Here is a 27,670-nt window from a genome sequence, read left to right as displayed (position 1 = left end):
AGAGGATCCTGTAGGAGTGTGGCTGGGATATAAGAAGTTGGCCTGAGTAAGGACACACTGGCCAGTACTTCTGACTGTTTGACTCCCTGAAGAACCTAAAGGGTGCTGAAGCCCATGTCCTACTTCTAAGGAGATTGATGCTATTGTAACTTAAGCACTACTTTTGTTTGTTCATGCGTGTTTTAAACTCCTGGCGATTCATAGTTAAGATCCATACATGAGGTGATAGATCATGAAAGTTGGTTCTCACCTGAGATCACAGATGGTCAGAGTCCATCACTAAAATGAAAGCCAGTCCTGCATACGATTCACTCACCCGGTAGAATTCCATGAATACATTTGGAGTGGAGTCAAAGAACAACTGAGTTAGCTCTGGATACCTTAAAACGAAATGAAGCAGATTATTGTCCATAGTACAAACAAAAATGTTCGTGGAAAAGGTTTGGCTGATTGCTGTGCTTGTAATTAGGAATGAAGTATGTTGTATTCAGTGTAATATCTCTAAGTATAGCTTTTTGACAAGCCTCAGCTTGGCAAGTACAATGAGCCAAAAAGATTCCCCAGTCTTTTCCAACGCGTCAACCAAAGGAGCAGTGTTCCAGGATGGGAGAATAAAGGCTCCGTGTCTAAGCCACACCTGGCAAGCTGCTTCCCTAAGACTACTGCCTCCTTTCTTCAGTGTTCCTTATAACAAGAATTACCCTCAAGACTTGGAAAAGGATATTCTAGACACAGGCCTGTGGGCTGTGGCTCCTGTTGCTCTTTCCACCTGTGAAAGGGATAATGGAGTTACAGTCATTCCATTTGTATTTATTGGTAATTAACAGGTACTGTTTCAGAGTCTCATCAACACAGCTCACAGGTTGAGGTGGACAATAGAACATAAGCCAAAAAAATTATAGATTGCAATAGATGCTGTCAAGGAAATGGACCATCTAGCAGGCAAGGTGAAAGAAAATCCTGGAAGAGGAGACACACACACAAACACACCACATGCACACACTCTGAAAGAGAAATCTAGAAAAACTTATCTGTGGAGGTGTAGCCCCAGAGTCTGGTCAGAAGCCAGCCAAGTGCCATTTATAGCAAAGGCAAAAGACTCATGGTTGAGAAATCATTAGGGTCACAGAGAATTAAAGGCAGAGTTTCTATAACCCAACTCCAGGGAGCAAGGCAGAAATGAAGTGAGGTTGGCTGAACTTGTCTGACCCTGGTAAGGATCTTGAGAATTTTTATTTCTTCAGTACGACCAAGCAATCCACTGCAGGATTTTAAGTCTCAGCCAGAGTGTGTTAATACAGCCTATGACCTCTGTTTCTTGTACCAAACAGGTAAGATGATTGAAGACTACTGGGGAGTATCAAGAAAGATCCTTGGAGATTTGAAATTCTTAGAGAGTCTGAAGACATATGACAAAGACAACATCCCCCCTGTTATCATGAAGCGGATCCGGGAAAGATTCATCGATCACCCAGAGTTCCAGCCGAGCGTGATTAAAAATGTGTCATCTGCCTGCGAAGGTCTGTGTAAGTGGGTGAGGGCCATGGAGGTGTATGATCGTGTGGCCAAGGTTGTAGCTCCTAAGAGGGAGCGCCTGAGGGAGGCCGAGGGGAAGCTGGACATACAGATGCAGAAGCTGAACCAGAAACGAGCAGAGCTGAAGCTGGTGGAAGACAGACTCCAGGCCCTGAATTCTGACTTTGAAGACATGAACAACAAAAAAAAGAACCTGGAGGAGAACATTGAAATCTGCTCCCAAAAGCTGATCAGGGCAGAGAAGCTGATCAGCGGCCTCGGGGGAGAGAAGGACAGATGGACAGAAGCTGCCCGACAGCTGGGCATCCGCTATACTAATCTGACGGGGGATGTGTTGTTGTCCTCAGGAACTGTGGCTTACCTGGGTGCCTTTACAGTGATTTATAGGGCCCAGTGTCAAAAGGAGTGGTTGGCCGCCTGTAAGGAGAAGATTATCCCAGGCTCTAATGACTTTAGTCTCAGCAACACGTTAGGGGATCCTGTAAAAATCCGCGCCTGGCAGATTGCCGGGCTTCCGATTGACTCTTTCTCCATTGACAACGGCATCATTGTGTCCAATTCCAGACGCTGGGCCTTAATGATTGACCCTCAGGGGCAGGCCAACAAATGGATCAAGAACATGGAGAAGGCAAATAAACTGTCTGTCATCAAGTTCTCTGATAGCAACTATGTGAGGACCCTGGAAAACGCTCTGCAATTTGGTACCCCCGTGTTACTTGAAAACGTTGGAGAAGAGCTGGATGCCTTTATTGAGCCCATTTTGCTCAAAGCAACATTCAAGCAGCAAGGGGTTGAATACATGAGGCTGGGTGAAAATATCATTGAATACTCCAAGGATTTTAAGTTGTACATCACCACCCGTTTGAGAAACCCCCATTACCTCCCCGAAGTTGCCGTGAAAGTCTGTCTCCTCAACTTCATGATCACCCCCCTGGGTCTCCAAGACCAACTCCTTGGCATTGTGGCCGCCAAGGAGAAGCCAGAACTGGAAGAAAAAAAGAACAAGCTGATTGTTGAAAGTGCCCAGAACAAGAAGCAGCTAAAGGATATTGAAGACAAGATCCTAGAGGTCCTTTCCATGTCTGAGGGCAACATCCTGGAGGATGAAACAGCCATCAAGATCTTGTCCTCCTCCAAAGTGCTCTCGGAAGAAATCTCTGAAAAACAGGAAATAGCCTCCCTGACAGAGATGCAGATTGATGAAACCCGGATGGGCTACAAGCCAGTGGCTGTCCACTCTGCCACCATCTTCTTTTGTATCTCCGACCTGGCCAACATCGAGCCCATGTACCAATACTCCCTGACCTGGTTCATTGGCCTCTACATGCATTCGCTAGCCCACAGCACCAAGAGTGAGGATCTGAATGTGCGAATCGAGTACATCATTGAGCACTTCACACTGAGCATCTACAAAAACGTGTGCCGCTCCCTGTTTGAGAAGGACAAGCTTCTCTTCTCCCTCCTCCTCACCGTTGGCATCTTGAAACAGAAAAACCGCATCCAAGAGGACAGCTGGCACTTCCTACTAACTGGAGGCATTGCCCTGGATAACCCCTACCCCAACCCGGCCTCCGAGTGGCTGTCTGAGAAGGCCTGGGCTGAAGTTGTGCGCGCATCTGCCCTACCAAAGCTGAAAGGCCTGATGGAACATTTTGAACAACATGTGGATGAATGGAAATTGATCTATGATTCAGCGTCGCCCCACGAAGAGAAATTCCCTGGAGCTTGGAAGTTCCTTCAAGGGTTGGAGAAGATGGTGATCCTTCGATGCTTGCGGCCTGACAAGATTATCCCAGCCATTCGGGAGTTCATTGCTGAACACATGGGAAAGGTATACATCGAAGCCCCTACGTTTGATCTCCAGGGATCCTACAAGGATTCCAATTGTTGTGCACCACTGATCTTCGTGCTGTCCCCAGGCGCAGACCCGATGGCAGGTAAGGAAAGAGTGTCATAGGCAGACTGTAAAAACACAGTGCACGGGTGGGTGACAATAGCACATCCTTTACAGCAGGCATCTCTGACTAGATGGCACTCAGAGGGCAAGCAGTGAACTGGAATAACTGGAGGTCTCTCTTCCCAAACAAAAGAGGGCAGCTGCTTCCCAGCACCCCCCAAAACTGCACATTCCATGAATGTGAGCCCAGCATCACCAGTCATTTGATTTTCCGAAAGAAACCAGAAAAACAGAAGTGGACCCATCTTTAAATTTTGATAATTTCTATTTTTTCCCCCTTAAAAACAGATGAGGGCCAAGCACAAGGTTGGCTGTAGCCCGCCAGCTGCCAGTTTGTCACCCTGGGTCTTCAGCCATTTTCTCTGACTTTTATGTCTTTAAAGATTGCTAATTCCTTTGAATAATTAATACTGCAGGCAGCTAAAAATATATGTGACAAGCCAGACAAAAAGGTAGAGGACTGTTGCTCAAGCAGGGATGATTTTTGCCCTTCTCAGGCAAACACTGGGAAGTCTGGTGGAGTGTGAGGTGCATCCTTCTTTCCCTGTCAGGGGTCACCACTCTTAACGGTTCTGTGTGTCTTCAGAAACTGTGAATATGGATGGGTGGTGGGTGTGTGTTGTTGACAGGAAGAGGTGAGCTTTCTGCCCTCATCTTGATGGCTTTAGCTTTTTCTGTTGCTGAACTGAAGACAGTCCCAGAAATTAAAGTGGCAAGTCTGCCTTCTCTAGGAAGAGCTGAGGACTTTTTGACATATGTTCTCACCTGGTCAGAAAGCCAGCACTCCTTGCCCATTGATGGATGGTAAGGGAGGGGACTGCAGTGGATTGATGCCCTTGGCAGGATTGTGTAAACCCTGAAATGCTCTTGTCAAGGAGCCACTCATCTCCCTTTTCTAGTACCTTTGCTGTTTACCCTTCTGTCCTTGTGGCAGATCTGTAAAAGAGGAACTAGAGGGGCGGAGGATAAGGAGGAACAAGAAAGGTAGAGCAGAACTTTTCAGGGACTGTGATGGGAAAAAGATCCCACTGGATTCTGTTCAGTCTCAGCTTTTCAGGATCCCACTCCCAGACTCCTCCATAAAGGGCTTTGGGAACCCAGCATGATAGTTCAGTGGCTAAATCCTCACGTTGCACACACTAGAATCCCATATGAGTGCCGATTCATGTCCTGACTGCATCACTTCCCATCCAGCTCTCTGTCTGCAGCCTGGGAAAGCAGTTGAGGACGGCCCAAAGCTTTGGGACCCTGTGTGGGAGAGTCAGAAGAAACTCCTGGTTCCTGGCTATGGATCGGCTCAGCTCTGGTTGTTGAGGCCACTTGGGGAGTGAACCAGCAGACAAAATATCTTTCTCTCTGTCTCTCCTCCTCTCTGTACATCTGTCTTCCCAAGTAAAATAAAATTAGGCTACTATAGCTATATTTAATTTTGAGTCTTACCTGCAGTTGTCTTGGCAAGATCAAATGAAATGATTTTGTGGGCCCGAAATGACAAATGGTCTGGATCTCCTGCCCCTCTCCCACCCTAGAATCTTTATCAGATTCAGCTCAGATGACTTCATAGGAAATTTCATAGGAGCTGTATCCCTCATGGTGCTTCCCTTCAAGAGGTACATGCCAGTACTGTCTGGTTGTCTTCCCTTTTCTGATTAAGATTGGTCAGCAGGGCCAGTGTTGATCGTATGAGCCAGCCCTTCACCCTCCACTGCCCACTCTGCCTTATAAAGCATCCCATTGGCCTTTCTCAATCTTGGCTTCACAATGGAATCAGTTTGGGGACTCAATTGACTTCATTATTTTTTGTTTTTTGATTCTCAAAATAGTCATTCTGTAACTTACGGGAGTTCCTTTATGCCTGTGCCTGCAGAATTTTTTTTTTAAATTCCATTCTTATTCAAAAGACTGAGATATAAACATATGGGGACCATCCATCTACTGGTTCACTCCTCAGATGCCCACAACAACCAAAGCTGGTCCAAACTGAAGCCAGGATCCCAAAACTCCAACTCACATGGGTGGCAAGCACCCAGCCACTTCAGGCATCCCCTGTTACCTCCCAGATGCACATTAGCATAGAGGTGCAATTGGAAATAGGCTCCGTAGAGCTTGTCCTAGTGGCTCCGGTATGGGATGAGGCGATACCAAGGGATGTCTTAGCGGCTGTACCAAATGTTAGCTCCACACAGTAGGTTTTGATATTCCCTTGCGGTCTAAGACTGTTTCAGGCTCATCTTGTATATTTCTTGCCTTGGACTTGGTAGTAAACATTTGTTGAAGGATTTCCCATTCTTTTAGCAGACATTAGCATTTGAGGATCACAACTTGAATGCTACAAGTGCCCATGACTACTGGGTAAATAGTTGATTTTAGATCTTCCTATATGCTCATCATCTTTCTGGCTGTATCTAACTTGTAGTACTTTGGAAGTTTATCTTCAATGACTATGTTTTTCTGTAACTTTATATTTTTTTCTAAGTCTCTGTATTTTTAATAGAACTCTGAATGTTTTTATATATTCTTTCTTTACTAGTTTTTTAAGAGATTTATTTACTTGAAAGAGTTACAGACACCAAGAGATATTCCGTCCTCTGGTTCACTCCCTAAATAGCCGTAACTGGAGCTGGGCCAGTCAAAAGCCAGGAGATTCTTCCGGGTCTCCCACATGGGTCCAAGCACTTGGACTGTCTGCTGATTTTCCCAGATACATTAGCACGAAGCTGAATTGAAAATGGAGCAGCCTGGATGCTAACCGTGTCCATATGGGATGCCAGTGTCACAGATGGTGGCTTTACCCATTTTGCCACAGCACCAGCTCCTCCTTACTGATGTTTAAAAGTTTCTTTCATGATCTCTTGTGAAGGCTATATTAGTTTTTAGGTCTGCTATAATGTTGTAGCACAAACTGAGTGGCTTAGAAAGCCAAAAGCTATTTTCTCACAGTTCTCCTGGTTACAAGTCCAAATCAGGATCAGGGTGTGTATGTGTGTGTGTTTCTCCTTTCTGTACAAGGACAGTAATCACCTTGGATTAGGGTCCACCCTTCTGAACTAATTTTATTTTTAAATTCATTTTCAAAATTTTAATTTATATATATCTGAAAGGCAGAATGACAAATATACAGAGGTAGAAATCAATTTTCCATCCACCCTACACGCCTCACTCCCTACATGCCCACAGTAATGGCCTGAGGCAGACCAAAGACAGAAGCTGTGAACTCAAGTACTTGAGACATCACTTAATGCTTTCAGCATACAAATTAGCAGAAATATGGATCAAAGTGAAGCAACCAGGACTCCTTCTCAGAACACTGATACAGGATTCAAGCATACCAGGTGGTTAATACTTCACCAAAGCCTAAGTGTCCATGGATCCATAAAGACCTCGTCTCCACTTGTAGTTGCATGTTTTGGTATTGCAGATTAAGACTTCACAGATGAATTTAGGAGGGATATAATTCAACCTCAAACAGAGAACATAAATAATCCTTAAATTACTCTGATTGTTCTATGTGCTGAGTGTCCCCTACAGTAATGTTCCTTCTCATGTGGTTTGTATTTTTTTAATGTGAGTTTATAACGAGCAAGTTTTTGTTATTTTGTGAAACTCTCATAAACCTTGGGTTTTAGGAATATTTGAATAGAACATCTTTGCATATGCCAACAGTGGTATCCCAGGGAGTTTACCAGTCTAGATCCCTTTTATGAGAATAATTTCATCTTGGGAATCTCACACCGTGGGGCACTAAGATTTCACACCCCTCATCTGCATGTGGCATAAACTTAGTGCTTTAATTTTTCTTAGGAGAATAGTTGTTTTTTTCCACCCAGGCTCCAGGCCAGTGACAAGTTGCGCACTGCTTCTATGAGTCAGCAGTTAGATCTCTGGCCTTCTTGACATGAAGGTACACCCCTCTGAGGATTCTGAGACAGAATTCTCAGTTCCAGCTGCTGACGTCCAATGAGGATAAAGCTGTGGCTCCTGTGAACTTTAAAACCCCAACATTGGGCCCATTATGATGGCTCAATTGGCTAATCTTCCCGCTCACAAGTGCCAAGATCTCATATTGGCACCAGTTCATGTCCCGGTTACTCCACTTCCCATCCAGCTCCCTGCTTGTGGCCTGGGAAAGCAGCAGAGGATGGCCCAGTGCCTTGGGACTCCACACCTAAGTGGGAAACCAGAAGTTCCTGGCTCTTCATATCAGCTCAGCTCCAGCAGTTGTGGCCGTTTGGGGGGTGGACCACAGTTGATAGAAGATCTCTCTCTCTGTCTTCTCTCTGTAAATCATGTTTCCAATAAAAAATAGTCTTCAAAAACAAGCCAACATCTAGGGACAGGCGTTTGACACAGTGGTGGAAGTCATTGCTTGGGATGCCTGGTTAAGTGCCCACTACTCTACTGATTTTTGTTATGCAGCCTAGCATGGAAAGTAGGTTCGGGTGTTTAAATTCCTGGCTCTAACATGGGAGGCTTGCCCCAGCCCTGGCTATTGTAAACATTTGGGGATTGTGTCAGCAGATGGGAAATCAGTCTCTCTCTGTTTCTCTGTCTCTTTGTGTCTCTGTCTTTGTCTCTCTTGTGTATTTGTGTGTGTGTGTCTCAGATAACCAAAAATTTACCAAAAAATAACTTGTGGATTTTTAGACATATAGGGAGATGGGAAAGATCTGTAAGATATACTGTGAAGTGAGAAAAGCAAAGGCATTATCTACAATTGATTGAACTTTAAGAGTATATGATTGTGGTGAGATATACAAATTTAAGGACATTGACTACCTATAAGGAAGAGAGAAGTGAAAGAGACTTATTTCATTGTTCAAATGCATTTCTTACTAAAATAAACTTACACAACCCGGTTCCTAGTTTGATTATATGTTTTCCTTTGTGGTTTTGAGTCTCCTCTTCATTTTTAGTACCTAAGAATTTCCCTTTCTTTCAAACTCTTACTATTTTACTTTCACCTTGTATAATTTCACCTGTGAAGAATGTCTGTGTGTTCAAAGAAACAATTTAACTTCATCTGCCATTGTACTAGATGTCTAAATTTTCTAGGAAGATATTATTTTGTAATGAACAGAAATCAATTGATTTTCCTTTGTTTTTTTGAGATTTACTTATTTGAAAGGCAAAGCAACAAAGAGGTTGAGAGAGAGCTTACATCTGCTGGCTCGCTGTCCAAATGGCCACAACAGCCAGGGCTGTGCCAGGCCAAAATAAGGAGTCAGGAATTCCATCCTGGTCTCCCACATGGTTAGCAGGGGTCCAAGCACTTGGCCATTAGCAGAGATTTGCATTGGCACTTCAATATGCCTCACCACAGGAGGCAGATGAACCTGATGCCCCACAACACAGTCCTGAGTCTCTCACTCCAAAATTCTAATATAATCTTTAATTTGTGTTGTTATGTTCACTGTCCTCTCTTCTCTCAAAAGCCACCTTTCTTTTTGGTCTCAGGGCTGCTGAAGTTTGCTGATGATCTTGGCATGGGGGGCACCAAAATACAGACCATCTCCCTTGGCCAAGGGCAAGGCCCCATTGCTGCCAAAATGATCAACAGTGCTATCAAAGATGGAACCTGGGTGGTCTTACAGAACTGCCACCTGGCCACAAGCTGGATGCCTGCACTGGAGAAAATCTGTGAGGAGGTGATTGTGCCTGAGAGCACCAATGTCAGGTTCAGGTAAGATGCTGTCTTCGCGCTGTCTCTGGAATCCAACCTGTAGCTTCAGACTGGAAGCTGATGAATGGGAATCAAAGATGAACATTTAAAGTCCTGCCCTAAGGAGCCTTCAGTGTAGTAGAAGGCAGCCCACCAATGAATAATGTCAACATCACTTAATACCTCTTAGGACTTTTTGTTGGAATAGGAATCAGAGAGCACAGAAAATAGATGGAAAATGTTGGGCAGGCTTATAGGTCTGACAAGTATCCAGGGTCTTGAAAGATGACTAGGTGTTTGCCAGCAAGAACATTCTAGACAGCAGCAGGAACATCTGTAGAAGCAGAGGTGCACCAAGGATAACCGAGGAGTCACCCTGTGATGCTCATGTTTGTGCTGTGAGAAGTTGTTGGAGGAAGTGTTAGGAGATATATCTTAAAGATCAACAAATTTGATTTTTAAAAACTGTTATTAATCTGAAAAAAAGAATCCCACTTGGGGTCCTGGTAACATTTGTCCTGTTGCTATTCTCTAGTTCCCAACCTCCACAGAATTTCAATCATTGTTGAAATCAGTATTTGGTTTTTGTGTATTTTAAAGCCAAGCAAGGCTAGGCCCCAGTTTGTGCGTTGACAGAGTAATGAGATGAACCAGGTAGTCTGTTTAACCCCTTTCAACATAAACATCAAATTTCTCTTATTCCAGGCCAAGGGTCAGCAGATTATGACCCAAGGACAAATTCCAGCCTATCACCTATTTTAGGCATAACGTTTAGGCTGACTTTTAAATGGCTGAAAAGAATACATTAAAGAATAATATTTTGCAGCACATGAAAATTAGATGAAGTTGAAACTTCATATGTTCATAAATGTTATTAGAAAGCATCTGTTTATTTGTCTACTATCTGTGGCTACTTTTGTGCTGTAAGTGGTTGCAACAGAGACCATGTAGGTCTAAAATATTTACTTTTAGTTCCTTTACAGGAAAATTCTGCAGACGACTATTCTGGGCAACAAAGCTTGCTAGTTGTTTTCATTTTAGTCATGTCTGCCTAAAAATAGAAACGTGTATGGTACTTATTTACAAATTCAAATTGAACCCACTGTTGATTTATATTCATATAAGACTTCCAAAGGAAAGAATTTAAGAAAAGCTCAATTGTTGCAAGAATTTTGTATGGTTTTCAGTGGACTCATTAACCAACAAAATGGCATAGTTAAGAAAAAAAATATGCCTGCTGACATTTAAGATCTCCTAAAATATGACCCTAACCCAAAAGTCACAAATTCAAGTCCCTACAGAGATCAATCATATAAAAATGAATAAAGAAGGTTGGGGGCAAAGAAATGGTCCACTTGCCACAGTGCAACTCCAGTCTGCATGGATAGTTAGCTCATAGGGAATAGTGGGACCACAGTGAGCTGGGAGCATGTGCCCTAAAAGGAAGAATACTTAATGTGATCCAACTGTTGCATGCAGGAATGCAGGCTACTTGAGAGCAGATTTTCTGATGATTTTAAAGGGATCGCAGGAATCTAGAATTTTGAAAGAATGTCCTAGATTTTTAACAGTTTAGGACTGTTAAGAATTGACAACTATTTTAAAAAATGTTATAGCACCCTTGTGTCCAAATGGCATAAGCCCAGCATCACCCACCCATCTGTGAGCTGAAATCAGGCCTTATGCTACCAATTTATGGTCTCTTCTCTCCCCTCTCAGGCCTGTGTCTGGACCACAGCTGCTCACCAAGCCTAACCGCATCCCTGGTTCTCCCTTCTTCCACATGATGGTTCATCCTGTGTGCTATGTCTCTGATGATTTCCTACCCAGTTCCAACTACTGGAAATCTCTCCCTTGTCCAACAAAACAGTAAACAAAACAGGCGATCATTATGGATTGGAAGTAGAACAACCAGGACTTGAATTGGTACTTCAGTATGGGATGCAGGCATCACAAGCAGTGGCTTAACTTGCTATTCCACAGTGCCAGCCCAAACTTTTGTAATTTAAATTATAAGTTCTCCTTATTCTCAAGGCTCATTTCAAATATCTTGTTTATGACAGGGGTTAGCCCATTTTTTCTAAAGGGCCAGATTATATGCTAAACTGCAGATCATGTGCCTGTTCCAACTGTTCAACTCTGTCATTGCACGGAGAATGCTGCCATAGACAACTTATGCATGAAGAATCATGGTGTTCCAATAAAAGTATTTACAAAAATGGGGTGGGCTGGATTGAGCTCCCGAGCCATTATTTGGCAACTTTTGCTCTGCCACATCCTGGCTGTCTCTGAGGCATTGAAACATCTTCTTCCTTTCGCCCCCTTGCAGACTTTAATTTTCTTCCCTTCCAGCATTTTGGTTTTTTTTAAAGATTTTATTATTATTATTGGAAAGCCGGATATACAGAGAGGAGGAGAGACAGAGAGGAAGATCTTCCATCCGATGATTCACTCCCCAAGTGAGCCGCAACGGGCCGGTGCGCGCCGATCCGAAGCCGGGACCAGGAACCTCTTCCAGGTCTCCCACACGGGTGCAGTGTCCCAAAGCTTTGGGCCGTCCTCGACTGCTTTCTCAGGCCACAAGCAGGGAGCTGGATGGGAAGTGGAGCTGCTGAGGTTAGAACCGGCGCCCATATGGGATCCCGGGGCTTTCAAGGCGAGGACTTTAGCCGCTAGGCCACGCCGCCGGGCCCCCCTTCCAGTATTTTGTAAATCCTTGTGCTATAGCATCCACGGACTTGTCTTTTATTTCTTGCCTGGTTCCCATTTCCTCTCTTGCAACAGGGCTATGAGTAGCTGGAAGCTAAAAACAATGTTGTGTTCACTTTTGACCTTGTGATGCCTAGAATAGTACTTTGCCCATAATGGATGCTAAGAAAGTCTGAAAAGGCAGAAATCAGGGGCTGAAGAGCAGGGGTTTTGAAGTCAGAGAATTCCAAACTCATAGCATGTCCTTGCAAAACTTCACCTGACCTCTGTATGTCCCCATTTCTTCGATGACAAATGAGGGTAGTTAAAGAGGATAAAAGTGGGTAGCTAAGAGGATTAAGGCAACTGAGAGGACAGACACCAAATTCTTAGTATGGGTTTTGCATTCACTATGCTTAATATATGGTAGTTGGTACTGTCTGTTAGTATTTTTCAGTATAACATTCCATTGCTATAAAAAATTGAGTCCATTGTTCTTCCAGGCTGTGGTTAACCAGCTATCCATCAGAGAAATTTCCAGTCAGCATTCTTCAGAATGGGATCAAAATGACCAATGAGCCTCCCAAAGGGCTTCGGGCCAACCTGCTACGCTCCTACCTCAATGATCCCATCTCAGACCCTGTGTTTTTCCAAAGCTGTGCGAAACCAGTGATGTGGCAAAAGCTGTTGTTTGGCCTTTGCTTCTTTCATGCTATCGTTCAGGAGAGAAGAAACTTCGGACCCCTAGGTAAGCCATGACATGTACCTGGTAAGTTTTACATGGCGTGTTCAGTTTTGCATTCAGATATGGTTGTTGCTAAAAATACAATATAAGTATGTTCTCTGTAGTATTTGAGATATATTTAGACTAAGTATGACTAGTCACTCACCTGAAATAAAGATTCTGCTGAGTATCCTGCATTTTTATTTGCTAAATCTGACAGCCCTATAACCAGGTCAGTGTCAATGTCAGGAAAACCAGAGGTCCCCTAATTGCTTAAGTCACATGATTATGGGAAGATGGAGGCACTTTCCTTTGGCATATATCTGCCTGTCTCAGGCACAAAGACTCTTCTCCAAGGAGTTGTCACCAAGCGATTTATAACCTCTCAGGTAGCTCTCTTTACATGTGCATAATAGTGGAAGAAACACACCTGGGACATTTGTGCTGCTTCTATCTATCTGTCTATCTATCTATCACCACTCTTTGGCCTAACTTGTAACTTGATATTTTTTAGAGCATATTATCATATTTCCCAATAAAAATCCCAAGTGTTAGGTGAAAGGACTTGTTCTCTTACCTGTAGACTGTCTGATTGTTCAGTAGCTTTCAGTTGACCACTTCAGTGAATTCTTACCAGATCGGTTGGTTGGATTACTGGATTCTTCCTGGCTATCTTCTTCCTGCCTTCTACCTCTATACCCTAGCCCCCAGGTACCTCCATTAAGCACTCTCCACTGAGCATGGAGGAGGAGATAACCCCCAGGGGAATGCACCTATGCACCTGCATTTCATAATTACATCCTCTACCACCATTCTTTTGTCCATGCCAGCCCTCTAGAAGTTCGTGCAAACAGTTTGCCTCACAGCCAGTTGTGCAGTTGTGCCATGGTTGCCGGCACACACGACTTACTGTATGTAGGCTATGTTTTTCATTTGAATGTGAATGTTTAGGAAGAAATGAAACCCTGTATAGGTCACAGGTTCCGCTATAGCTATCATGCATGGTTCACATCTTTGTATCACTTGTCTGGCCACCATGTGCTTTTATCATTATACTATTGGAAATACAAATGGAAGTGTCTTTAAGGCTGGCCATCCATCTCTCCCATAAGCCCATGGAGGAGAGTTCTCAAAACTAACTTATTTCTGTTGTTTAGTCATAACAACTGCTCCCTAGCTATGCTTTGGTGTTATTTTTGGAACTCTATGAATTACCACAGTATTCTAGCCAGGCTGAAAAATTCTCATTCCATAAATCCCAGGATGTTAACATCTCTGTTAACAAATGGAGAGACCCATTGGAAATTGATTTTGGAATGTATGTTTTCTCAGGCAGAATGGCTCCCATGTTGGCAATAAACGTCAAGGCTAATAGTTGGCCTGATGCATGATCAACTTCACACAGCTGAAAAAGGCTCTTGATCCATAACGATGCTTAACTCCAATGGCTTGGTGTCTGAGTGAAATTTAAGAGCTCTCAACACCAATGCCTCTAATTCTTTTCTGTCTCATGTAGGTTGGAACATTCCTTATGAATTCAACGAATCTGACCTAAGGATTAGTATGCGACAGATTCAGATGTTTCTCAATGATTACAAGGAAGTGCCGTTTGATGCCCTGACCTACCTGACAGGTAATTATGGGAGGAACTTTGCTGCTGCAAACTTCCAGTGTCATATTCCAGTATCATGTTCTTCTTTTCCTGACTCCACTCACTCATTCAACAAACATTGAGCTCTTACAAATGTTGGTCATCGTACTAGATATTGTAAAAATAAAACACAAAAGATAAACAAGACATGTAGGACATTCTCCATATGTCCAGGTAGTTCACATTATACAAAGGCAGAAAAATATAAAGAAATAAATGATGCTGTGAGTGGTAAGTTCAACAAGAACAACATAAAATAGAAAGACAGCACGTGATTAAAGCATGGAATGGAAGGGCAATGGTTATGAGAAACCTCATGATGATATGAGATGGGTTTTAAAGGGTAAGTAGGAATTTTACATATAGAAGAAGAAATGGGGGTGGGCAGAGAGGTGGGAATGGTAGTTAACTGTTGTGCATTTAAAAAATTAGCCAGCACCCTTTTATTAGTCACGTAAGATTCTTTTTAAAAGGTATAAGGCACATCTGGCCACTTGTGGAACTTTCACTCTTGCTATAAAAAACAGACATGTAGACATTTGCCATGACAGCTAAGACACCCCTAGGGCTGCCCGTGTCCCCTGTCAGAGTATCCATGTTGGATTCCTGGATCCTGATTCTAGCTTCCTGCTAATGCATCCCTGTGGTGGCAGCAGGTTATGAATCAAGTTTTGAGTCCCTCCCACCCAGGTAGCAGACTAAGATTGAGACTCCTGGCTTTTGCCTAGTCTAGCTGTTGCAAGTGCATGGAGAGTGAACCGACAGCTGGGAGATCTCTGTTCATCTGTCTATTTCTTCCAAATAAATTAATGGAAATAAATTTTAATTAGACATGAATGTATCTATAAAGAAATGGAACTTTCCTTCAACATTAAACTAAGTCCATTCTCTGAAGGAAAATTTGCTGAAGAAGGAATGGGTGTAGAACCTTGTAATATCTCTCTGTGTGATTTATCCTCACAGAGTCCCTCTTAGATGCCCTCAAGCACTGCCTTGCTGACTTTTGGGAAAAGGAGGACCATTCTTCCTTTAATATTATAGCTCAAGTACTGTCACAACCCTATTTACAGCTGAAACAAGCAGCAGAGTTCAATCCAAACTTTGCTAAAGACCCAGAGACATCAGCAAAGAGAACTTCAGATATCTAATTGGTTTGGCTCAAGTTAAGCAGCTTGTCTAGGGCTCACGTTAAACAGAACAGCTTCCTGTTGGTTCTTTACTCGTCTCTTAACTGGATACAAGAAATCTTCTAAGACATGGAGACACTTCCAAGTCAGAACCAAGGGAAGTCGAGATCCTTTGTCTGCCCCGCTCCCAAGTTGGGTCTTACGTCCTGCCTCCTGTGTGTAGATCTGCCTCTTCTGGAGTGGTACAAGCCTACCCTTTAGGGAACCCTGGTTCCTGTGCACATGCACACTTTTTTTTTTTCCTGCTTGCACTCTTAGGGTGTTGTCTTGCAAATGCCAAGTGTCACCTACATAAACAAATACTATGAAATTGTGACCAGCTAGGCATGTCATAGGGTTGATGAGCTGAATGTTACATCATCTCCAAAAATTGTTTTATAGAAATCTGAGTGTAGACGCTTCAACCTCAGAGAATACTGTTTCAGTGATGAGAGGTTAGTAAGGTGAGGAAAGTCGTATGCCAAAATACTGGATATAGGATGACCTCAATTTTCTGATGTGTGTGTGGTCAACAGTTGTAACTAATTGGATAATTTCTATGTTCTAAATGTCATGCTAGATGCTTTATAAGTATTGCCTCACATGGTTTTAGACACAGACTTACAAGCTGAGTTCTGCAATTATCTCAACTTTTTGGCCAGTGAAAAAAAAAGTGACAGAGCTGGAACTGTTTCATATCAAAGTCCTTACCCTAAACAACAATTTTTTTGTAAAGCCTTTTATATGTAAGTACCTATATACCCAAAAATGCCTAGAATATGCCTAAATATTAGTAGTTGTCAGCCATAAAATTCCAAAAAGGCCCTCTCATCCCCAACTAAGCAAGACTACAGCAACTCTGCATCCCGGCAAAGTTTGCTGTGACCTTCCCTCTCCTGAGCTTGCTCCTCTCTTGGTTGTCCCCAGGGGAATGTAATTATGGAGGCAGAGTGACTGATGACAAAGACAGGCGTCTCCTGCTGTCTCTTCTGTCCATGTTCTACTGCAAGGAAATCGAGCAGGACTATTACTACCTTGCTCCTGGGGACACCTACTACATCCCTCAGCACGGCTCCTACCAGGTGAAGGGGGTGGGGAGATTCTCATACTCTAAGAGGAGCTCTGTGGTCTCCATCAGGTTATGGGCTACCGTGTAGTTAAGGAGAGTACTTACTGTAGCCTTGGGCTTCCTAGTTTGGGTCCCTAAGTTATTCCCCACATTCCTGAATGCCCACGGGACAGACACTGGGTACTGGTTAATGAATTCTGGGTTACTTTAAAATGCAAGGTCTTTAAAATACAAGGTCCATGGTATTGGGAGAAGAAGCATGGTTAAGATGAAGCTTTGGTAGCGAATAAGCTAGAAGTTAATGCTTGAAAGGAAAGGCTCATAAAATGGGAGAAAGCATGGGATAAGGACTAATATTATGACGCAGCAGGTTCAGCTCCCACCTGCAATGCTGGCATCCTATATGGGTTTCAGTTCAAGTCCCAGTTGCTCCACTTCCACTCTGTCTCCCTGCTAATGAGCTTGGGAAAGCAGCCTCAGAGGATGACTCAGGTGCTTGGGCCTTTGCCACTCAAGGGGGAATTCTGGGCTCCCAGATTTGTGTATGTGTGTGTGTTTCCTTTTCCTCTCTATATAACCCTGACTTTCAAACAGATAAATCCTTGAACTTTGAAAAAAAAAGGGGGGGTAGACAGAATACTTATCATATAGGAGAATGAGAAACAGAAGATGAAAACAAATCTGAATGAAGGTGAAATTGACCCCTTGTTATATGGCAAAACTTTATTCCATTATAACTGCATTTGTCTTCCCATTGACAAATAAGGAAACTGATGTCCCAGATAACCATCTCAAGCTTACAGTTAGTCTGCTATGGGGCCAGGACCCAAGCCTAGTTCTACCTGACTTCACAACCAGGAGTGCTAGTAGATCAGAGAAATCTGGGAAGGTGGGAAGATGTTCAGCCCTAACCACTCTCCCACTCTCTTCCCTGAAAACTGCCTGAGGAAGAGCTCAGGACACATTTGCCTATCCTAGGTGTGTATGTGGAAAAGTGGCTGTGACACTGTGATTCTTGTTTGGGTTGGAACCAGCTAAGTCCTGATCGTGTGGGAGGCCCCTGGGACCCTGTGCCTATGTCAACTGAAGATTTCCTTTTTTCAGTCTTACCTTGAGTATCTCAGGACCCTTCCCATCACAGCCCACCCAGAAGTGTTTGGCCTCCATGAGAATGCCGACATCACCAAGGACAACCAGGAAACCAACCAGCTGTTTCAAGGAGTGCTGCTGACCCTTCCCAGGCAATCAGGAGGGAGTGGCAAGTCACCTCAGGTAACCGACTTGGGGCAAGGCATCAGTCAGCCTTCGGGAAGTTTGCCAACTTGTGGGCACCCAGAATTGTGGACAATGACCAAGAAGGCAGAAACAAAGAATCCTGGCTAACCCCTGGGGGAGGCAGTGCTTCTGGCCCACCATTGCCTTATAACCTTCATGGTTTATTCCCCTAAGATGTTTTAGAACTAGTTCTATTTTGCTTTGCAGCTTTTATTGGGGTCGGGCAGTGGGGTGGGGGGACTGCATAGTAGAACCATTAAGTGGAAAGTCACTATCATTTCCATGAAGTCATGATAGTCACAAAGGAAAATGAAAGTGAAATAGTTTATGAAATTCTTCTCAGATGCTGCTGCTGGTCAAAGCCTCTGAGCTAACGCCTTGCTGGCTTCTTGTTCAAAGGAAGAAGTGTTTCAAAACTGTTCATTAGACTTTGCCTGTGAGTGGTGTGCAAAGGGAGAAAGATAGTCAAAACTTGAAAAGGCAGTAACTTTCTCACTGTGTGACACAATGTTTTTTATTCCGTGTCTGGAAATACCTAAAACCATTCCGATAACTTCCAGTGGTTCTAGATCACACTTTTGTGACTCTCTGATACAACGTACCTTCCTCAGTCTACAGGTGAGAGAAGCAGTCCTGGAGAGAGAGGAAGGACCAGCCCCAGAACCATGTCTCCAGACTCTGCTACCCTATTTCTGTCCCATCCTTTTTCTCCCTTCTCCCCGTCTCATGGCCTACCCCTGTCAGATACAGATTCTGCTGAGTTTCTTGGTTTGGTTCACAGAGCCATAATTCATAACTAGTAGGATGGTAAACCAGCATGCTTGGCGTGTCCCAGTGTGGTGGTCCTCATGGGGGTGGACCCCTCTCAGTGGAAAGGAGATACATTTATGTCCCAGTCTTTCAGATCCCTAGCATGGCAGAGTTGTCTGGCACTACCCCTCTCCCCTGATCCAGACCCTCTCCTTCCTTGGTCTTCTAAACCCAGCTGCTTCCTAGTTGGCTAAGCCTGGTGCCCTGGGCTTTTCCTGTTCTACACTGAGGCATGTCCTACTGCCTGCCCCAATGTCACTGACTCTGGGAGTCCTGTCTGCACTAGGAGTGATTCTAAGGGGCTGACAGAGAGAAGACCATAAGAGGGTAACCTGGAAGATAGGATGCATTCTGCCAGTGTTGAGTTCTTCCCTGTGGCTATTTGCTTAATCAAGAATTCCCCACCTGCCCCTTAGGCTTTTCCAGCAGTGAAAATAAGCATTTTCATTTTCTGGGCCAAGGAGGGATATTCTCCCCAAGGATGTTGGAATAGTAAGTGTCTTCCTCCTACTGTACCTCTTACCCTGCAAGGCAAAATTGGCTTCTCTGGGGAGAGTTGTCAGGAGAGCCAAGCAGAATATGTTTACAAAGATACATGCTCACCACTTCAAGTTCACCCACACCAAGCCACAAGCCTGCGAACCTTACTTCTCATTTGTATCTCTACTGCCTGCACTTGAAGGAAGTGGTTGAGGAGCTGGCCCAGGACATATTCTCCAAGCTCCCCAAAGACTTTGACCTGGAAGAGATCATGAAGCTATACCCAGTGATCTATGAGGAATCTATGAACACAGTCCTAAGACAGGAGCTCATCAGATTCAACAGGTGGGCTGGATGACCTTGCCTTGACCCTGGGGGGTTGAGGGTGTGGCTCTAATGGACAGTGGTTGAGATGGAGGCTTGATAAGGGGTCAGTATACAGAGGAAGTGGTTTGCTCAACCTACCAGGGAGAGAGATAAATAGGGCTGTTCCCAGCATGTGTTGGCTCACAGTTAAGCTACTTCTATTCATTTTCTCCCATTCATTCATATTCATGACACTTGTAAACCAATGCTAAGCAGAGGCTAATGGTAAAAGTTGTTATCAGAGCCATGTACGCTGAGCCTTTAGTGCCAGGTAAGGGGAATCCTTGCAGTATATGTGGTTCTCATTCAGACCACACTGCTCTGCTGATGAGAAAACTCATCTTGATGTGTGGGGGCATGGTGCTCCATCTTCTAGATACTGGGCCTCGTGGCTTCCTCCTCTGCTGCACTGTCTCCCTTGTGGCTACTCGAAGTCTTACTGGGCAATTGCACGGCCTCCTCACTAGCCTTTCATTACCATTGCAGTACATGAGAATAAGAGTAACAGCAAACTTATTTTCCAGTGATGGTCAATATTAATCACCATACACAATAATCTGATGTTTTCTCCTCACCATCTTTCCTTGCCTGCTCTTCCATCCAGGAAAACCCTTTTCTTGCCTTTGATTTTTTTTTTTGTGTCCCTTCAGTTGAGATTCTGTGTATCTTCAGAGATGACAAGCTTTCTCTGCTGGCAGACTCTTTGGCATCCTCAGGTGAATTCCCTCAGGGCTTGGCTGAACTTCAGAACACAAAGGCCAGAAAGGCAGATAATCTTGGCCTCTGCTAGGATGCCCTTCAATTGCCTTTTCATGGGTGCACACCTCATGGTCTATAAAAAGAATAACTGTGGCAGTGTGCACCAAAAAGCCCTAACACTGTGTGTGCTCTCTGACCCAGAAATACATTCAATAAGCAAATAATTAGAAATTTGCTCAAAGTTTGATATCAGTGCTATTTATGACAGCAGTCTAGAAATTATACATTCCAACAGTAAGGAGACATTAAAATAAGATGCTTTAAAAAAATAAAATAAAATAAGATGCTTTGCAGCATTAAAAAGGATAATTTAGGTGTTTAAGTTGGAAAGATTCCTTACGTGCTAACAGAAATATTTTTAAAAGTTAATATATAGCATGAGCCTACTTAAAAAATAATTTGTGCTTACAAAGAAAAATTTTACGTTGTTTTAAAGTTATATTTAGGTAGTAAGGGAGTAAGTGACTTAATTTTTCCTCAGTTAACTATTGTTCACTAATTGTATGACCCTTTTAAAGGAGGGAGTTAAAGGACTTAGTACTTGGAGTCAGTATATTTGAGTAGAAAAAGGCTTGCTGAAAGGACAGACTTTGGGTACAGATGTTAAGACCTAACCTGGGATGCCCACATTCACCTGTCAGAAAACCCGATTCCAGTCTTCTCTTCACTCCCAACTCCAGCTTCATGGTAATGCGCTGGGAGTCAGTAGCCAATGGCTCAAGTACTTGTGTCCTTGCCAGACTTGGGAGAGTTCCTGTTTCCTAGCCTCAGCCTAGTTCAGCCCTGTTGTGGGCATCTGGGGAGAGAACCCATAGACAGAAGATCTCTTTGTCTGTCTCTGTCCCTTTTTCATTGTGTGAGTTTTTCTCTCTCTTATTCTGCATTTCAAATAGAAATTTAAAAAGGAGAGAAAAGGACAGTGGCCACAAGAGAGCCCGTCTCAGCCAGTTCCTTTATTCTTGCAGGCTCACCAAAGTGGTTCGCACAAGCCTCATCAATCTCGGCCGAGCCATCAAAGGGCAGGTTTTGATGTCCTCAGAACTGGAGGAAGTCTTCAACAGCATGCTTGTGGGGAAAGTTCCAGCCATGTGGGCAGCCAAGTCCTACCCATCACTGAAGCCTCTGGGGGGCTATGTGGCTGACCTGCTAGCCCGCTTGGCCTTCTTCCAGGTACCTGGGAGTCAGGGCAACTGGGGCATTTGGCATGCTCATTCAGGTGAAGATTGCATTCTAAAATGACAAATCAGAGGCAAGGGGGATAGGTAAGGCAGCCATATAGCATCCCAGACCTAGCACTTGGTCCTTGTCTTCCCTGGGTGCAGGTGGGAGACTTAGCAAAATCCCAGGAGGGATTAGCCTAGCAAGACAGGGGCAAGGACCAGAATAAATACCATAAACCAGTGGCTCTTGGGCCAGTAGGTGGTTTGGCTACCTGGCAATTTGAAATCTTTGAGCTAGCATGTAAACACTGGATTTCTACATATAAGAATTCAGATGCTTTTCATGCAATAAATAAATACATAAAACCATGGGTCTACAGTCTTGCATGGTAGCTGTTTCTGGAGGTGAGTAGCTACTGCTCAGTTCAGACAAGATTTGTAACTCCCCACCACCCTCTGCTATGCCCCTGAGACCAGCTTGCACCTGTGCTTGTCTTAAACTAGAAATAATATTTCTTTGTGTCAAAAGAGGGAGGAGAGTAGCTAAACTAAGAGGGCACTGCCGTTTGAAAAAACTGAGAAAAGCTTATTTCTTACTGGAACTCAAATTATCTGACTTGGAACTAACCTTTGAAGTGTTCTTGATTTTTCATTTTTGTGACTCTCCAGGAATGGATTGACATGGGGCCTCCTGCAGTCTTTTGGATCTCTGGATTCTACTTCACACAATCCTTTCTGACCGGTGTCTCCCAGAATTATGCCCGGAAATACACCATCCCCATTGACCACATTGGATTTGAGTTTGAGGTAGGGGTGCTTTGGATTAGGCCAGTTTTGATAAAGCAGTGTTACCCATTTCCTTCTAAGTTCATACAATAGGATGTGTTAAGGCCCAGACGCTTCTCAGTTGGTATAGATGGTCATATTCAGGGTGGCTTACAGAGGCTCTCAGAAGCTCCCTGCAGAATCAGAGGAGGCCCAAGGCTTTGTCTTTGTATATGTAAGAAAGAATCTTTCCAGAGAGAAATGAAAACATCTACCTATGCTTTCTATTCAACATGGCCAACTCTTCATCTGGAAGTAGGCTAATGCCCTCGGGTCATCCTTTGCTTAGGGTACAGTCAAAAGAAAGGATAATATTCAAGTATTACTGTGCCCATATATGGGAGGGAGTTAGACTACTATAGAGTGTGGTAGGATCTTAAAATTCTGTGTATAGAGCCTTTAAAATCTAGTCTAGAGATTACTAGCTGGTGACTGGATGTCTTAATTTATGAATGAACTGGATAGGACATGGAGGACTATATCAAGAAAAAATGAATAACATAATAAAACTAAGAGACCCTAAAGCCAGACCTATTAGAATCTATAGAGGAATCTATATGTGTATTGAGTAATACACAAAAATTAGGGGAGGCATTGGCATATTGGTTAACACATGCTTGGGATAAGCTGTTCTCTGGCTCACCAGAATCCCTACCAGTCCCCATGTCTTATCCCTAGTCCACTGTCTGCTTTTACATGAGGGATTTATCACTTTTGAACTTGAACAGTAGTATGATGGAGCTCACTGATACGAAATCATCAAGTCACTTTTTTTTATTTCCAGGAGGTTTCTTGCGTGTTTTTTTTTTTTTTTTTTTTTGAGCTGGCTGTGGGTTGGTGGTTTCAAATTGAACACCAGATGAGCCTTTTAAACCTCAGAAATCAACAGAAAGTACAATTCAAGGCTTTATCTCTCCCACTCCCATCCTCAGCCTACCTCTGAACCTGAATCTAACTTTGTAAATCAGGTCCCGGGCCCGGCGGCGTGGCCTAGCGGCTAAATTCCTCGCCTTGAAAGCCCCGGGATCCCATCTAGGCGCCGGTTCTAATCCCGGCAGCTCCACTTCCCATCCAGCTCCCTGCTTGTGGCCTGGGAAAGCAGTTGAGGACGGCCCAATGCATTGGGACCCTGCACCCGCGTGGGAGGCCTGGAAGAGGTTCCAGGTTCCTGGCATCGGATTGGCGCACACCGGCCTGTTGCGGCTCACTTGGGGAGTGAATCATCGGATGGAAGATCTTCCTCTCTGTCTCTCCTCCTCTGTGTATATCAGGCTTTCCAATAATAATAAATCTTAAAAAAAAAAAAAAAGTAAAAAGAGTAAATCAGGTCCCAAAAGGAGGGGATTATGCAAGTTCACCAAGCTTGTTATAGTGAATGTAGCCTATCGGCTCCTACTTTAGTTCATTCTCCATGCTCACGTTATAGACAGACGGGTGGCATAGTAAGAGTCAGGCCTGGCCCATGTACCACAGCCAGAGATATTACCCCAGAAGCTCTCTTGAAGCTCCCTTGTCCTGAAACAGACATAGCAACCAGGTTCTACTTTGGGAATTAGATCCTAACCCCCTAACACTGCCCTGGGTAGGAAAATGGTGGGGAATGGAACTCATAGCTTTCTACTTTTCCAGGTAACCACACAAGAAACAGTCATGGAGAATAGCCCAGAAGATGGGGCATACATCAAAGGGCTCTTCCTGGAAGGTGCTCGTTGGGACAGGAAAACTATGCAGATTGGGGAGTCACTCCCCAAAATCCTGTATGACCCACTGCCTATCATTTGGCTGAAACCGGGGAAGAGTGCATTTTTTCTGCACGAGAACATTTATGTGTGTCCTGTCTACAAAACCAGTGCCCGAAGGGGCATGCTCTCTACTACTGGCCACTCCACCAACTATGTCCTCTCCATTGAGCTCCCTACAAATCTGCCCCAAAAGCACTGGATAAACCGAGGGGTGGCCTCTCTCTGTCAGCTGGATAACTGATGACAAACAGTAAAAGGCAGTTCATGTTCAACTACAGACTAGCTTGCTTTTCTTGAGTCACATGACATGATCACACCAATGATAATGATGAATACATTGTTAGAGAAGGTAAATACCCCCAAAGAGAGTAGCTACCAAAGCAGAATGTAACACCGGCAGTGGGACTCTTCAGTGTAGACCAGTGGTCATTTGACTCCACTCCCTTGAGGTAGATTTCCCCCTGTTATTTAGCTGTAATTGTCACTGTGCTTCCATTATATCTCTCCTAATTGAGCTACATGGCGTACCATTAGGCAGCTTGTGAAGGCTCTTGATATCCTTGACAAGTACTCACAACCATCTTATGAATTATCATGATCTCCAGACTGCAAAAACTTGGAGATTTAAAAACCATTAACTACAAAGTTCTACAACTTGTCAGTGATAGCACAGGGATCCAGTTGCTTTTCTGCTAACCTACACAGATGGGCTAGAATTTCAGCAACAAAGGAGAAGCATGCCTGCTGCCTGTATATCGTGTCAGCATTCGTGCCTCAGCCTCTAGGTATCTAACTTCATCCTGAGTAGTGGGAATGATGGTCTCAACCGCTGGAGGTTCAGCTTGCCTAAGATGCCCTATCTCTATCAGATTACAGAACTAGTTTTGAATTGAGATCTGTCTGGCTCCTGAACTCAAGCATTTTTTTACTGCCACATGCTGCCTTCCTGCCAAAGCCTTGGCTATGCTGTGATATAAAATCTTAGAACTTTCAATTCCCGGAGCCAGCTGGAAGAGAGTCCTGAGGGAGCAAACAAATTCTCGAAGAAACCCTAGGTGGCTTCTTTCAGGACATTCCATTGTGGTCCCCTTACAGTTGGGCAAAAACATGAGGCTATTTGAGAATCTTAATGTGTCTTCGCCTGGCTTCTCTGTCTCTTTATGAGGAAAGATGTCCTGACTAAGGGGCTTTGATTTTTTTTTTCCTAAATGCGAGAAGATTCTCTGAACCAAATAAACATGTTCAGAATATATCACTTTGTTTCATCATAACGCCTTCTCATTGAGGGCTCTGAATTTTTGAGATCAGCAAACCATCCATGTGGTGTGAGGGATAAAGCAGAAGGGGAGGTTCTCCCAATCCTGCTGGGGCCATGAAAAGACAGTGAGGAGTCAGTCTTCTTCAGCTCAAAGCAGATAGCTTAATTATTTTTTTTTCTAGAAATCAGCTTTTTCCAGTGGTGTTAAAAAATCAGAACGGATAACTGGAACTGCTATATTGTTCCAAGTAAGATTATTAGTCATATGAGGTGGAAAGAAGGTTAGGATCCCAAATATCTGAATTGTGGACTGGTAGGTAAAAAGAGCTGGCAGGGTGGGGGCTGGCTAAAAGAACAACTAAATTTTAATTGCAGTTATCTAACCCCAGCTCAAAAAGCTGAGGGAGGCAGGGATGTCTCATTCCTTGGAGGTCAAGGGACAGAATGTTTTTGTATGATGGGTTGAACTTTTGTAATTTAAAAAATTTCCTCCACTTTGAAACGAGAACTTGCCCTAAATTTAAGGTCATTTTCTGTTGGGGCAAATGTGGTAATATCTCCTCCTGGGAAAAAGCAATATGCTCGTCAGAAATCATGGCGAGTTAGAGACTGGAATCCTGAGGCAGAGATGGCCAGAAATCAGCTTGGTGAGGAACTGCAGGCTCCGTCTATAAATAGCTCAGCAGATGACATCGGACAAACCTTGTCACCATGCTATTCCTTTCTCTTTAAAAATCTAGCTGTTGAGCAGTTACGTTCAGTCCTTGTCAGCATTCAAAGAAAACTGCACTGATAGAAAGGTTGTAGGGAAGGCAGGTTCTGCCTTTTAAAGTGGGCCATGGGGGATTTTACAGTTCGGGTGAAAGACAGAAGGAAATGCTATTAAAAACAAAACATGGAGTGGGAATTGTGGCACAGTGGTTGATTCTAGTTGGGACGTTTGCATCCTCTGCTTCCAGGCTAGCTTCCTGAAGACATGCATCCTGGGAAACAGCAAGTGACAGCTCTAGTATGTGGTTCTCTGCCACTCATGTGGAAGATGCAGATAGCATTCTAAGGTTTCAGCCTGGCCCAGCTATGACTACTGTGGGCTTTCTGTTCTAGCTTTAAATATATAGAAATAAAAACTTTTTAACAAAAAAAAAAAAACCAGGTTAATGAAAGATTTGATAATAAACTATATGTTTTTGTGTTAGTGTATGCAACTTTGCAAAGGAAATGTAATAAAATTCACATGTGGTAAGATTACTGGCTTGTATCAAAAGGCTAGCCAGCAACTGGATGGATCTCCACCATGGAGGAATTTGGGTAAGGGTGACCACTACTCCCAGTAGAGTGATGAGTGATACAGGCCTTGCACAGTGTCACTTTGAGAGGCTAGCATTGGGTACAGGTGTTAAGATGTCCTTGGGCTGTCTGTATCCCATGCCCAAATATCTGGATTCAAGTCCCACCTCTGTTTCTGATCCAGCTTCCTGCTAGTTGTACCCTTCGGGGCAACAGATTATGGCCCAAGTAATTGGGTTGCTGCCACCCACATAGGAGACCCACCTTGAGTTCTTAGCTCCTGGCTTCAGACTGGCATAGCTCCAAACTTTTGGGGGGCATTTGGGAAGTGAATATTGGATGGTAGATATCTGTCTCCCTGCCTTTCAAATAGAAGACATTTAAAAAGCCATCTTGAGTTAATTAGAAAGGCATCATCATGGAGATGGGCAAGCCACGTCTCCTTTTATCCAGAACAGTTATTCCTCCAGTGTAGGAACAGATCGCTGTTCTACTGGCTGACCACCAGATAAAGCAGTTGGCTTGATTTCATAGGCCCTCTGTTACATGGGAAATACTTAACTTTAAATATGAGAATCAATTCTGGGCAGGAAAATGCTTTCCTTAACAGACAGGTTAGAAGGAACAGATTCTTGTTGTCCAATTCAAGTGAGGCTAGGCCGCGTGCTCACTTTGACATTTGTGTGTCTGCCTCTTCACCAAAGGCTTACAGCTGACATTTGTGTTAGCATGGATACACTACCACTTCATAACATAGCGTATTTGTTCTCTTTGTTGTATTCTGGCATAAAAAAGTATGCTGCTGCCCACAGAAGTAGGTTGACTTCTGAGGGTCACAAGCTCATTTTGGAAAAGACCAAGAACAAATTTAAGAGATTTGTCTTTATTTGTGATGCCTATCCTCTTTGAGGGGGCATGGGGTGCCGAGAGGAAATGACAATGATGCACAAATGACTTGACAAGGGATTCTCTGACTCCATACGTGCAGGAATGCAAATTCTTTGTATTTTTGATCTCTGTCTCACTGTGTTTAGACATAACGTGAAAGTCAGCTTGGTGCTAAAACAGTGTGAATGCAGTAAGTTTCAGATCTGAAGTGCATCTTTTAAATGTATGTATTTAACTAACACATGTAACTCTGTATGTGTATGGGGAGAAATGCGTCTCACAGAAATTCTAAGAAATCATGGTTAATTCACAGATGCTTCTTTTAAGGGGAGTTTAGAAAACCAAAATGCATACTCGGAAAAACACTTCT

General features: G+C 43.7%; 1 protein-coding gene across 1 annotated transcript in view; it reads left to right on the top strand.

Moving 5' to 3' along the window:
- The window catches only part of DNAH3 (dynein axonemal heavy chain 3), a 126,985-nt gene extending 102,846 nt beyond the window's left edge, over nt 1-24,139 (top strand). The window contains exons 52-61 of the mRNA XM_036492811.2: nt 1,332-3,473; nt 8,948-9,173; nt 12,344-12,588; nt 14,081-14,197; nt 16,309-16,463; nt 17,555-17,722; nt 19,218-19,360; nt 21,106-21,310; nt 21,970-22,107; nt 23,755-24,139. Of these exons, the coding sequence (XP_036348704.2) occupies nt 1,332-3,473; nt 8,948-9,173; nt 12,344-12,588; nt 14,081-14,197; nt 16,309-16,463; nt 17,555-17,722; nt 19,218-19,360; nt 21,106-21,310; nt 21,970-22,107; nt 23,755-24,108 (3,893 nt within the window). The 3' untranslated portion in view covers nt 24,109-24,139. The remainder of the gene's footprint in view (nt 1-1,331; nt 3,474-8,947; nt 9,174-12,343; nt 12,589-14,080; nt 14,198-16,308; nt 16,464-17,554; nt 17,723-19,217; nt 19,361-21,105; nt 21,311-21,969; nt 22,108-23,754) is intronic.
- Nucleotides 24,140-27,670: the final 3,531 nt, after the last annotated feature.

The sequence above is a fragment of the Ochotona princeps genome, chromosome 24 (assembly GCF_030435755.1).
Source record: "Ochotona princeps isolate mOchPri1 chromosome 24, mOchPri1.hap1, whole genome shotgun sequence".
Taxonomy (NCBI): Eukaryota; Metazoa; Chordata; class Mammalia; order Lagomorpha; family Ochotonidae; genus Ochotona; species Ochotona princeps.
This window is presented reverse-complemented; position numbering and strand designations above follow the sequence as displayed.